This window comes from Olea europaea, chromosome 17, assembly GCF_002742605.1.
Source record: "Olea europaea var. sylvestris chromosome 17, O_europaea_v1, whole genome shotgun sequence".
Lineage (NCBI taxonomy): Eukaryota > Viridiplantae > Streptophyta > Magnoliopsida > Lamiales > Oleaceae > Olea > Olea europaea.
In genome coordinates, this window is record NC_036253.1 from 10,184,784 (window position 1) to 10,199,532 (window position 14,749).

General features: G+C 31.4%; 1 protein-coding gene and 1 pseudogene across 2 annotated transcripts in view; both read left to right on the forward strand.

The window, feature by feature from the left end:
• The first annotated feature begins 4,366 nt into the window (after positions 1-4,366).
• Positions 4,367-14,749, forward strand: part of LOC111366271 (TLD domain-containing protein 1) — a 91,715-nt gene continuing 81,332 nt past the window's right edge. Inside the window, exon 1 of one of the 2 annotated variants that reach the window (XM_022986999.1) lies at positions 4,367-4,498. In XM_022986999.1, the coding sequence (XP_022842767.1) occupies positions 4,430-4,498 (69 nt within the window). In that variant the 5' untranslated portion in view covers positions 4,367-4,429. Of the gene's footprint in view, positions 4,499-13,340; positions 13,356-14,749 lie in introns of those variants that run through there. The other variant, XM_022987000.1, reaches the window with a different exon arrangement.
• On the forward strand, positions 5,061-6,066 carry LOC111366274 (annotated as a pseudogene).

Sequence of the window (14,749 nt, forward strand, 5' to 3'; positions counted from 1 at the left end):
TTAACCTTTGCTTCTAGCCTTGCTTTGTATATATGGATATTCCCATCCATATCGACATTTTCCTTGTAAACTATTTACAAAACCTTATGGGTTTTATTCTATCAGGAGGCTCGACCAAGGTCCAAACCTTGTTCACATACGTCGAGTTCATCTCGAGTATCATGGCCTCTTGCTATCTCTTTTAAGTCAACACTTGACTTTATTTTGGTGCAATTAGTAAGTTCATCATCCTGGATCAGTAATACCTGATTAGTAATCACGAATTCGCACCTTCTTGAAGGTCGAATGATCCTACTAAACTCATATAGAGCTGACATGTCCTCAGGAGTCTCTAATCCTGGATCAAGAGTATGTCCCATATCAGATATGGGATCAAATTCGGATTTATCTACTTGGTTAACTATATCTGTGGACTCTTAAACTCTTTCAAGTTCTATTTTGCTCCCACTGTCCTCCCCTAGAGCAAACATTTTCTCTAAGAAGACGATATGTCGTGAGACGAAGACTTTCTTCATGATAATAGAATTTATATTCAAATGTCTACTTTGAATATCCACAAATACGTATTTATCGAATTTAATCTCAAACTTATCCGATTCAATGAATCGACTTCAAATAAGCGTTATAGTCCCAAACTTTTATATGTGATAAATTGGGACTATTGTCTTTCCATAGCTCGTATGGAATTGTGTTAACCAACTTAGATATGATATGATTTAGTGTGTAACACACTTCAATCAGTGCATGACCTCAAAAACGATTTTGAGAGATTTGCATGACTTGTTAATCGCACTATATCTAATAGTTAACGATTTCTCCTTTTAGATACACCACTATGCTGTAGTGTATATGAAGGAGTCCACTACAAGAGAATCTCATTCTCTCTTAGATAATCTAGATTTGGTCTTTAAGATACTCTCACTTGATCGAATCTTAATACGATGATATCTTTACCTATTTGTTTCTCTACTTCTAGTTTGAATCCCTTGAACTTTTCAAGAGTCTCATGTTTGAGTTTCATCAAATATACATGATCATTGATGAAATAAGAGAAACATTACCTGACATCAATTGACATGAGTCCATATGCATCACTATCCATTATACCAGTAATTATGCTAACCTTTCTTCTTTTCAAGTAAAAGAAGATTTGGTCATTGTGTCGGACATGCATAATTTGTAGTTGTCAAAATCAATTAATCCCGAGTACACATCTTTATGTAACTTTGGAATTATATTTCATCTATATGACAAAGTCTGCCATGCCAGATTTTGGTAATAATTAGATTATCGCATTTATACTTTATAATTTCTATACTCATTATAGAATCCTTAGTATTAAAGAATATAAACGTCATTTTGTAATTCACCATAGCCATTAGGATCTTTATCAAGAAAAATAAGAACAACAATTATCCTTAACATTAAAATAGTTCATGTTTGAACATGAAATTCATTTTAATGTTCCAGCTATGGTTGGTATAAAGCAACATTTCTCTAATTCCAATACTAAACGAAAAGACAATGAAAAGAAGTATATTCCTACAGGCAATGCAGCAACATTTCCTCATTTCCAACATGTAGGTCAACTTCTCCCTTTCGCAGTGGTCTACTTCTATTTAGTTTCTCTATATTTGTATAAATATGAGATTTACATCTGGTATCGAATACCTAAAAAACTCGTGAAGTAGACGTAAGCCACGCTATATTCCTTCCAATGACCTTTCATTCTATAATGAAATCAAGGGTCATTAGATTTCGTATTGTCCTTCGCTTAGACTGTCTTAACCATATTGGGTGCTTTTCCAAAATCCCTTTAGACTTCTTCTTAATACCCTCAGAGGAATCAATGACTTGGCCACTTCTAACTTTGTTATTGGGCATAACAGTAATAAGCATATTAAGCAACTTAATGAGTATGCATTCGAGCTTATTCATATCATAATTCATAATTAGTATGAAAAACTCTATGACAGAGATCGCCGAGCTAAGTCAATACTTAGTTCATAGTTAATGATTGAACTTAATTGAGACACTTCTCATGTCAATCATCTTCAGTACATGAGGATTGATTGAAAATTCTTTTGTCACTTTGCATCGGTATAGTTGTTTGGAAGTCAATATCCTTTCACACATGATTATTATCATACAACTCTTTGTAATGAAGAATTATGTGTTAACATTTATACTCTCAAGTTACTTTTGTAACTTAGTTGACATAGTTGCAGGTATCACATACGTTGCAGTACTATTGTCTTCCTTGCATTTATTATAGCAGCCACATCTTCCTTAATCGAGTCATCACCAGGTATCTCTGGAAAATGGCTACTTAAGGACAACCAACTTTCTCATACTTGAGAATAATTCTCAAATTGCAGTGCCAATCAAGAATATTCAGTTTAGTTGTTGGCATCCAGTATGCCATTCAAAACATATGGTTACTCAGGATTCAGTATAAATATAAATGACGAAAATGAAAAGAATAATATATAATATACATCAATTAATTTAACATGGACTTTTATTAAATTAATTATGTTCCCACTGTTTAATTAAAATTTATGACCCTCTTACATAAATTTATGGAGTCCATACTTGACTTCCAGTGGGCTGGGATCCCATCTATTATATTAAGATCTTGAGTGTACTCAACAAGCCTTAATATAACATTTGGGTAGATACTTTTATCAATTGTATCTCCATACAACTCTCAGATCATTAAGCTTACAACTCTTTGTTTTCACACATCTTATGTGTTAACTTAACATGCCTCTAAAATTTATCTCCTTAAGTGTACTTAACAGAAGATAAATTTTAGTTAAGTCAAACCCGTCATTCAGAAATATCAAATATTTCATAGTGTCAAACATATCCCTAATGGACCAGCCTTGAGTGTACTCAACAAGTTGAGACGATTTGGGACTCTGATTTTTCACTATAATGACGGAATGCGATTATAAATGTGACTTGATATTTTATAGAAGGATTTTGCATTCAAAGGTCTCATCGTAATAATAATATATATTTTATTATACATCAACCATACCAATAAATATATATATAACATAATAGAATAGTGTGGACGATTATGGACTTTACTATCTAGTCTTCCCGAGCCATAAGGAAGACTAGTTGGTCAATTCCTAGGGGTTATTACACTGATCAGTATCAATGCGCCATCTCCATGGTCTCCTCATCTTCTTGTTTCTTCAATTAGTCCAATTGCAATATGTATCATATACTAGTTGGCACGCACGCTTAAATGAAATTGGACTCGCAGGCACATATCAACAATAATAACGGACCCGCAGGTCCAAAATGATCAAGAGCTCGTAGACCCAAAATAATAACAATAATAACGGGCTCGCAGGCTCAAAACAATTAAGAGCTCGCAGGCCCATAAAACGACAAGAATAAAAATTAACCATTCAACACATCCATACGATCGAGCCCATAATCGTCCACTAATAATACATTCATCACATAAATGTATACCTATATAATATCTAATATTATATGCAAATTAGTTTCAAGTTTTAGCAATTAAGTCGTCTAAACTCTTTTAGACAAATGGATCGGAACAATTAAATAATTAATTAATCATATTAATCGATTATTTAATTAGCGGGCATGTTTAATTAAAATCAAATTTTAATTAAATACCAAATTAGAGTCCAACTCTAATTCAACAATTATAGGGGGATAATTTAATTAAAATCAAATTTTAATTAAATATCAAATTAGAGTCCAACTCTAATTTCATAACTTAAGGCAGTTGAATTTAATTAAAATCAAATTTCAATTAAATAACAAAATTAGAGTCTAATTCTAATTTCAAGATTTGAGAGCAAATTTATTTAATCAGAATCATATTTTAATTAAATACCAAATTAGAGTCCAACTCTAATCCCAAAATGAAATTTAGGGCGAGACAATTTAATTAAAATCAAATTTTGATTAAATGTGAAATTCCAATTCTAATTACAAGAATATATTTGGGTAAATAATTAATTAAAATCAAATTTTAATTAAGTTTTAAATTAGAGTCAAAGTCTAATTTCAATTGAATCAATATTTCAATTCAGGATAACACTCCTAAATAAAATAAAATTCAATTTAGGGTCAAATTTAATATTAAAGTTAAAATCACATTTTAACGAAAATATAAAAAGTCGTAAAGTTTAAACTAAACTTTAAATTTGGGTCAGAATTAAATTATAGGTAAAACTCATTTAAAATATAATTTCAAAGTCATTTTAAAATTCAAATTCAAAACCATTTTGAAATTTGCAAATTGACCCAAGTTGGAAATTAAAACCAGACCCTTCCAAATTAAAAAATTGCAAAAATAGGCCCCTTTTTCCTGTTTTTATGTCTAAATATGTATTAATAGGCGTATATTGGAATTGACGGGCCTCTCGGGGATCGGATGTTTGACTTGATGACGCAGAAACACAAGGATCAAAAGCTCAGTTTGGAGGACCTCGTTATTGCCAAAGTAAGCTTATTTTTTTCCTTTTTTTTTTATCCACCCATGTTCCATCAATCTACTAATCCAAAATGCATTCTTAGATTATAATGGGGCTCAAACAGTATCATTTGGATCCCAAGGAAACACATTGGATATACTACATATATATAATGAATTTTAAAATAGTAATTTTTGAGAGAATGTGTCGTTAAAAAAAAATTGTTTTCTAGTAATATTATTATTGAAAATGCGTGTTTGGAAAAAAGAGAGGAAAAAATGTATTAAAAATTTTAATGGGCCAAACAATGGCTAAAGGTTTAAGTAGAGCTGCTTGAAATAAGAAGCTTCTATGTCTGTCAAAATTTGAATTTTCTTTTATGATGTACTTAAATAATTACAGTAAGAAAAGATGTTTTGAGAGAAATATTTTATTATACACAGTACACACACAATAATTATATAGTCAGCCCATGACTATAATTAATGTTAGGTACATCTACCTTTTTTATGCAATCTATAAATTGCCGTTCACAATTTTCAAAAAACCCATCTGTGTAGTCTCTCTCAGCTTCCATAATTTTTTCAAAAAATGGAGGATTTCTCCAGTGTATCTTCAACCACTAAAAGGTCTACATGTGTGTGTGTGAGAGAGAGAGAGAGAGCTTAATTAAATCAGAAATGGAGGTTCAATATTTTGCTTCTTAGGACCTACAATTTTTTTGCACACTGATAATGATATTTATAAATGTAGGCTAGAAGGCAAAGTTGCCATTATTGCAGGCGGTGCAAAACAGTGCAAGAACTTTTGCTCTGCATGGCACGAAAGTTGTGATTGCTGACGTACAAGATGATAAAAGTCTGCTAAAAACTTAAGCCATTATAAGAGAGACAAAATAATTTATTTAAATTATGTCTTGAATAGGTATGTCAATTTGTGAAGAGCTTGGATCCCTAGAAAACTTTTCGTATGTCCATTGCAATGTCACAAGTGAGAACGATGTCAAAAACGTTGTTGATTTCACAATGCGTAAACATGGAAAACTAGACATCATGTTCAACAATGCCGGTATCCCTAGAAATATAGATTTCAGCATCGTAGATTCAGACAGTGAAAACTTCAAAAGGGTTTTCGATGTGAACGTTTTTGGTGCATTTCTAGGGTCCAAACATGCAGCCAGAGCCATGATTCCGGCGAAAATTGGTGTAATTCTCTTCACTTCGAGCAATGCTTCTGTTGTTTCAGGCGAAACCCCTCATTCCTATGCAGTGTCAAAACACGCAGTGGTGGGGTTGATGAAGAATGTGTGTGGAATTAGGGCAGTATGGGATACAAGTGAATTGCATATCACTAGGTGCGGTTTTGACACCACTACTGACAAAAGCAATGAGAGAGGATAAGAGTATTGTGGAAGAAATACTCTCAGCTTCTTCGAATTTAGAAGGGGTGGTGCCTATGGAGGAGGCGGCGCTATATTTGAGCAACGATGAATCCAAGTTTGTGAGTGGAATCATCTTGTGATAGATGGAGGTTACAGTACGACCAAACAAACTTACACAAAGATGATCAAGAATATTCTGTCCAAATGAATTTGAATCGTGCCCGAAAAATATTTATGCATTGAGTTACATTTCACCTAAATTCTATTCTTAAAAGTATCAATAAACTTATTGCAAGATACATATTTTTTAGAAGTTTGAGAAATAAAATAAAATTAGGCTATTATTTTGTGATGATCTAATATCTCGAGCCTAGTCCATTCAAGAAACGAGCTATGAAAGCTCAACCCATTTAAAATTTTGAAAGTCCAATCCATACGTTAATTAAAAGCCCAACAATTAAGAGATTAAGTTTAAGTAAATTTGATTACAAAAATTTAATGAATAATTGGGTTGCCTTAATGGTCATCTACATGGTATTTTATAAAATATTTTTTTGAATTATTTTTTTATGACTTAAAAACTCTTCAAATTCTTAGTTAAAGACTCAATTTAACAAATTTAATGATAATACAACTCCCCCATTTTATTTTTCATTAAAAAGGAATGTTACAAGAAATGGAAGGTCATGAAGAAATGTTTTCTACACATTTTGATCTTTGATATCCAAGAAAATTCAAGGTAGGTAGATGTGTAAGTGTTTATTTCGTTTTCTAAATTATGATTTTTCGATAAATATTTGAATAAAATGGTACCTCTAGGTACAGTGTTTCGGCACTACAATAGTTTGAATGATCATTCTCTGACTCTACGTGTTATGATAATGCTATAGTAATTGGATTTGTTAAAAATTCATCTACGTGTGATGGTATAAATCTATAGTTCAAAATTTTTAATTTGATAACGAAATGTACCGATGATATCTATTGAATTTCAAATTCATGGGTTAATTTCCTTCCTACAGATTGAATGGATTTTCCTTGAGGCGTGGATGATGGTAAATGATGATGTAACATGCCCTGGAGAAGTCGATGATTTAATATCTTTAGTTTGATTATGAGATGTTTACGTTTGCTTTAAATTAGATTCCTATGGATGTCGTGTGTGGATCTATTCTTCGAACATTCTTTATGAATAAGTTATGTTTGAAAGTATATATGTGTTCTAGAAATAAATTTACAAATCAACGTTTAAAAAAAATGTTAGCGATTTAAAATTTTGCTGTCTCTTCTAAAATTTCAACTTCTGCTTCGTCTTTAAAAATTCATAACTCATTTGTTATTTGACATTTTTATACAAAGCCAGTGGCATTTGATAGCTTCATAAGTCAGCTATTGAATGAACTTGGAATCATGTCAATCGGTAGAATGTTATATGTTGCATAAAGTAAAATGCACTGGGTAGGGTCGCCGTTTTTCCAGCTTCTGCCTTGACTTCAAAAATCCATAACTCGACTTTTACTTGGAATTTTTAGATGAAACCAATTGGATTTGATATTCTCATGGATTAGCTACTAAATAAATTTGAAATCATATGGTTTTGATGTCTGTGAAATTTTATATGTCATTTTTAGTGAACTGCATCGGTTTACCTTTCAACCGGGTCGCTGCTAGGTTTTGAAGAATATTTTATTACCTCATATGATGCTGAGGGAAGCTGATTTTTAACTTTATCATATTATAAGGAGTTTTCCACTTTACATTAAAATTTTGATGAAGTTTCGAGATCGATAGCTATGCGAACGAATCTATTTTGACAATTACTGTTTGAGACAAAAACTAAAATAGCAAAATTACTTTTTAAGTTTTGCCAAGAATTTCACTTCAATAGTCGTTATATGCATAGAACCCATTCTAAAAATGTTTTTGAAATTGTTTTCTTTTAGTATTGAATTATTGTTAAAAAAAATCTTTAAATAAATTCTAAAATTTAATCTTTATACCTTCCACTAAAAATACGGTTAAATAAATTTATGGCTAAAGTACAGTTAATCTCGTGACGTTTCGATCCATGCGGGTTGGGGTGTTACATATTTAACTTTAAATCTCAAATCGAATTGTTTCCATATTACGATTCTTTCTTTCTAACATTACTTCGTTGATGTTGCATGCAATATAAATCACTAGCATTCGTATTTGATTAAAAAAAAAAAAAAAAAAAAAATGTCTCTGACATACCAGTATGTCGAACTGTTAAATAAATAAAATAAATTATCAATTTATATGACTGAAATAAATACAAATAATTACTTGCACGAGCCGTAAAAATTTAATCATGTAACTTGTAAAGGTTCAATTTAGATTGTATTAACTACAGTAACCTATAATTTTAAGATCTTGATCGTCGCATTATAATAAGTTTGCAATACGATTTTTTTTATTTTATATTAAAGCACATGACAGGACCTAAGGTTGGACATGGTCAGGTTCGGTTCAATTCTAACGAGAACAAAATCGGACCGGACCAGAAATTTTTAGGTACACAGTAAGTGGAACTGTCGGATCCAAATTAATTATAGAACCATTCGGGTTCGGTTCTATTCAGTTTAGTTCGATTCCATTCGGTTCCCAAATTCTGTACTATAATTAATTTCTTTTAATATTTACAAAACTACATTAATTCTATTATTGACAAGTTCATTCTTAGCTCTTACCAAATGACGCAGTCAAATCTTTTGTGTTTTTTGTGTCTCTCTTTACTGAGTTTTTCATAATTTTGATTGTTAAAATCATAGGAAGAGGAAGATAGCGAGCTTATAATAATTAAGAGAGGAGTTGTCAAGTTTCAATTCAATTTCTTTAGAACCGTAGAAACGATACTACAGTAGAATAATAGATTTGGATAAAACTTAGGTCAATTGAATTAAATTGGGCTTTCACTGAAAATTAGAAATAATAAAAGCCTATTTTTGGATTTGAGCTAAATTAACTAGTTAATAAATTTATTTAGAAAAAATAAAATAATTTAGATTATTTAAAATAAATAAATTTAAAAAATTAGGAAGATTTTGTTCTTGATTTATAGCTGAGAACATAATTGAACATATCGGGTATTTAATTTAAGAAGAATCGCTAGGTTTGGTTTGGTTCAGTTCGGTTCAATTCAGTTCGGGAGTTTTGTCCATTGCTAACAGGACCAACCAGCAAGGCTTGATAGCGTTTAGGATCGAGCTGCCTCAGTTATTGATTCGATATTGGATTGAATCGGCACATTTTTTTAAAGGGAACCATCTTGTCTGATTTGCTCGATCCTGTTTAAATTTTAACTTGACTCGAGACAATTTTTAGTTGGACTTGAATAAGTGGAAATTAAGCTCACCATGTTTCAAATTAAGAAGAATTAAACTGAAACACAACAAAAAATTAAGCCCTGGTTTGGGCCGATTACCGATCAGGGCGTTATTTAGGAAGCCTAGCAGTTTTGGGCTAGTTTGACCTGGCCAACTTGACACTTGTAACTAGGGGTTTATTAGGCCCAACATCATAGATGGGCCCCTGTAGAGAAAATGATGATTTTCTGGAAAAAAATTTCAATAATACAATTTTCCACGAAGAACACGAATGAGAACACAACTAGAAAAGATTCGAGAATTCTCCAAAAAAATAAAGTTAAAAGACAGGAGAAAAAATTTCTATCGAAACCCTCTCAGAAATTCTCTAATGCGCTTCAAATCCAACTGTTTTATTTTCTCCTATCAAAATTCTTTATGTTATCTAATCTTTGTCATGAGGAAACACATATTTTTCAAGGAATCTTCCTATCGCAAGAGAAAATGAAATGAAGTTTTCAATGCTTTATTAATAATGCATATAATTTACGAAATTTAAATCTTTGTTCGAGCCACATTTTTTGAAATAATAGATTTTATAATAGTAATTTTTTTAAGAACATGTTGTTAAAAAGCAGGAAAATTTTGGGGAGAATGTTTTATTGAAAAATGAAGTTTGATTGCAAGTATGAAATTTAAATGGAAAAAATAAATTCTAGGCAATTATTGCCTAAAAATTATTTACATGAAATTTGTCAATTAAATGTATATGATTGATTTAATTTTCAATATTAAAAATGTTATTCTCGTTCATTTTTTTATTGTTGGATAAATGAGAATGAACGTAGATGAGAGAGAAAGAGAGAAAATTTACATAGAAAATAAAAACCTACTCCCCCTAAAGAATATATTCTCCTTGTTTTCAAGAAAAATATGGTTATGTAAACCAAATCGGCAATCAAACGCACTCTTGGAAAATGAATGGATTTTTATAAAATAAGGCTCGAGCATACACTAAATTTAGCTAGAGATAATATTTCAAGTAAAAGTAACGCTAATATTCTTCATCAAATTTAGCCTTTGTGTGATATTTATTTTTTGAGAAGTGGTTTTGCCATTGTTTGAGCTTCATTTATAAAACTCAATTTTTTTCCCTTCTAAAATCATTTTCAATTAAACATTCTCTTAATTAAATAATTTTTCATTTAAACTTAAAACTTTTTTCCTACTTTTTAACCATACACTTCTTTAAAAATTACTTTTTACAAATTTTATTCTAAAAAATGGAGCTCAGATGAGGACTTAGTGAAAAGCGTTTATTTTAGACGTGTTAAAATGCAGGGAAAATGTCATTATTTCTTGTATAATATTATTTTATTAAATGAATGTGTTTTTGAAAACAATTTCAAGAAAAGTGATTTTCAACAAGCTCAAGTTAATAAATCTGCAAAATAAAAATTAAGTCCACGTTTGATTTAGTTAAAAATCAAATTATTAGTAAATTTTGACAAAAGGTGATTAAATATGTAGTTGAAAAGTTCATAAAATTTGTAATTTTTTTAAATGTGTGATTGAAAAGAATTTTAGAAAATAAGATGAAGTTTTAATTAATAGAGGAGAAATAGTTGTAATGACTAATGAGGTTTAGACATATTCGCTTTAGAATAATTCTATCTAAAGCAGTAGCATGCCACTAGAGCACCAACTTAGATAGCATTATATGATATGTTCAATTAAATATGAAATTATGTGACTCATTTAATTTAACATCATTGGTGTTGTCATCTAATGTTAAATATGAGTGCTACTAAATAGCATGCCTCCTTCACTTTATGAGTGGTTGACACGATGATGAGGTGGATGAAGCAAGGCTTGACACGATTGATTAGGGATGCAAATTTGGCTCTTCGGCTTGACGATCTGTGACTTGGTCCAAGAAAAGCCTCGGAGGCACTGGTCAAGCCCCATTTTAGGGCGTTGATTCGAGCCCGGGCTAGCTCGTGTCATGGACTATTTTGGCTCGAGCCCAAAAAAATAAATGCCAGGAAAAAAATTATAAAAAAAATAAAGGTGCCTTTTAACCGACAGTTAGATAGCTGCCTCAGGCAGCATATTTGCTACCACTTAAGGCAGCTATCTAGTTTCCTGTTTAACATGTAGTTTTAAGGCAGTAGATAGGGGGGAATAAGGCAAGGTGGGGATGTTTAAATTTCCTTTATTTTTAAAATAAATTAAAACATTTCTAGAATATATTACCGATAATGAATAGTCATGTGGTAGTTGATACGAATTTTACATTTATAATTTCGAATTAACTCTCTAAGAATTGTAACTTTTATTTAATTTATAATTCGTAAAAATTGCACAAATTTAAATTTTTTAAAATAATGTTAGAATTGTCATGAAATAAAAAAAAAATAAAAGCTACTCGGCTCAGCTCGAGCCTAAATTTTTTGGCCAAGCAAAAACTCAACTCGACTGGAGTCCAAAAAAAGCTCGCATCATTTTACTTGAGCCAAGCCCGATTTTCATATTTCGGCTCACGGATCGGCTCGGCTCAGCTCGACACATTGACATGCCTATGGGGGATTGAACTCACGTATGTCAATTCTTTAATTAACAAATTTTGTGAAGCAAGAAAAGCCAAAGGTCCTTTAAGAAATATTGTAATACTTGAGGACTTCAACTGTAAATAGTTTACAAGAGGAAAGAAGACAGAAATTTGGAAGAAAAAATGTTACGCAAAAAACGATCAATCATCAATGGGCAACTCTGAATCATCTTCCACGAATCCTCGCTTTGCTTCAGCCAGCAGGTCTGTTTTCCAATTTTCACTAGAAATACTTGTAGAACATGAATGTTAAAAGCTCCCCGGAATTAATTGCAAAGCGTTCTCTTTAGAATGAATTGGAAGACCTGAAATCACTCTTCACATCACTTGCAGCCAATCTCATACCGATGGAAAATATGTGACTCCCTCCGTTTTCAAAGTCCCATTATTTTCTTTCGATACCTTAATCGTGACCAATCTTAAATTTCATCGGATAATTTAGGTGGATTGTATATGGTGGCAGATTTAGAGGCCGACGAGCTAGGGTGATTATCCGAATTGTATATAGTGGCAGATTTAGAGACCGACGAGCTAGGGCGGAGCTGGATTTGTCGGGGAGAAATTTTTTTTTGGCTAATAATAGATAGAATTTTTAGATCATATATTTGATAATTCATATTGACAACCAACATTATTGTTAGCTTAGTTGGTTAGTCCTTCCATTATTGAATTGGAGGTCCTGTGTTCGAAATTCTTCAAAAGCAATATTTTTTTATAATTTTTGTATTTCAACAATTTTTACCAAAACAAATGCAAGGAAGATAATTCGAACCTACTACATTCCTTAAACATTTAATCACTTTACCATCATGTCACTTATTGATTTTTAAAAATAATGTAACAAAATAATATATGTTCAATTTTACTTGTTTAATGCAAGTAGAAACATTTTAACCGGTCTTTGTCCCTCTTCTTGATTTTCTTTTTTTCCCCCCCTCTAATCAATAGATTTGAGAGTTTGGTCAATTAATGGTGGATAAATTTGTAGAAAAATTGGTCTTAGTGTCATAAGGAATCTTTTAACAAAACTTATTTAATTAATAAAAAGTTCCATTTTTTGTTCACAAAAAATCGATTGCGACAAAGTGGAATTATAAAAGTACATAAAATTGATTTAAGCATATAAATAATTTCAATTTTGTTAATATAATAATGTTTGTTTAATTAACTTTAATTGTAAATAATTGAAAAATAAACTAGAGCATTTTGCAGATTATGGAACGATATTTTCATCCAAAATGAAAGTTCTTACCTAGTTCTAGTTCTAGTGGTGTATCTAATTCTTCTAGTTATAATCTGTACAAATTTTTGAATATTATTTAATTAAATATTAATAAACAACAACGCTATCATGGACGTTGACCGTCGATAGTAAGCTTTCAACGCTCGCGATCCATCCTAGCTGAACTCGACCTCTGGATTCGCCCCTGGTTGTATATGATTCCTTTTTTATATCTGAATGTGTGTTAATAGGTGTAGAAGGTCGTCTCGGGGATCAATTGTTCGACTTGATGATGTAGAAATGCAAGGATCAAAAGCTCAATTTTGAGGACCTCGTTATTGCCAAAGTATGATCGCTTTATTTTTTTACTATTAATTTTTGAAGCACCGTATATACTATTAGTCGAATCATCTTATATGTTGAGTGTATAATTTTAACATTTTACTTTGAGGGTGGTATGTAACGATTAATCAATTAAATTACTTCCTGGAATAATTTCAATATCTAGGCAACACAAGCAATCTTTTCTATGGAATCTTTTCCCATGACAAATTATCTCGATGAGTTAGTATTTTTTTTGGATGTTTTACGAATAGTAATGATTGGAGGAGGACTTTTGTAGCTTAAGAAATAGAAGAGTATCCAAAGTTCGGGGCATTGCTGACATTACTGAGAAATGTTGAATCTTAAAGAGTTTGAGAATTAAGACTTTATTCTCATGTTGCTCAGTGTTTAGTTTATCATCATTCCATCCTATACAATGACTACTGTCCCCTATAATTGAAAATCAGAAGCAAAAAGTCTGCATTTTTTGAGACATGCAATGCTGTTGGAGGAAAGAGAAGTTTACTAACTTAGATTGGCTAAGACTTTTAAGGAGGACAATACTAATATGAAGAAGGAATTGAACAAAAGAAAATTTGTATTTCTCAAATGCAAAAATTACACACTTTTGGCTTGTTACAAAATGGAGGATCCTACCCCTTTATATAGTATTTACATGAAACTTCTAGTCCACACAATTTTTTAGAGACACCTAGACCACACATTTAGACAAGATATTTTCCTAAAATTCTCTAGATATTCTTTATAAGACCATATATCTTACTTAGATATTTATATAGATTTTTCTATCTAGATAATGTTTCTAAAAATGCTAGGCATTGGGCATTTTAACTGATTTGGGCCTATAAGCAAAATCCTTAAACCCATATTATTTAGTCCAAAAATCAAATTTACTACTCAACATCCCCCTTAAACTTGAATTTACTACTCCAAGTAGAGTTCTTAACTTGTGGAACACATCATGCTTGAGTGGCTTAGTATGAATGTCGATGATCTGCTCCTGAGAGGTTACATATTTCATCTGCACTTCTTTCTTTGCAATGCTTTCTCTTATGAAGTGATATGTTGTATCAATGTGCTTGCTTCTATAATGGAATATTGGGTTCTTTGCTAATGCCAATGTCGATTTATTATTAACATGGATTTCGGTTGATTCTTCATGTGAAACTCTAAGCATCTTCAACAAGTTTTTAAGCTAAATTGCATGGCAGACATTTGATGTAGCTGCAGCATATTCAGCTTCTTATGTAGATAGTGTTACGATCGATTGCTTCTTTGAGGTCCAAGTGAAAGTTGTGTCACCCCAGTAAAACACATACCCAGTCGTACTCTTTCTATCATCACTGTCTTCATCCCAATCGCTGTCACTATATCCAATAAGTTTGAATTCATTAG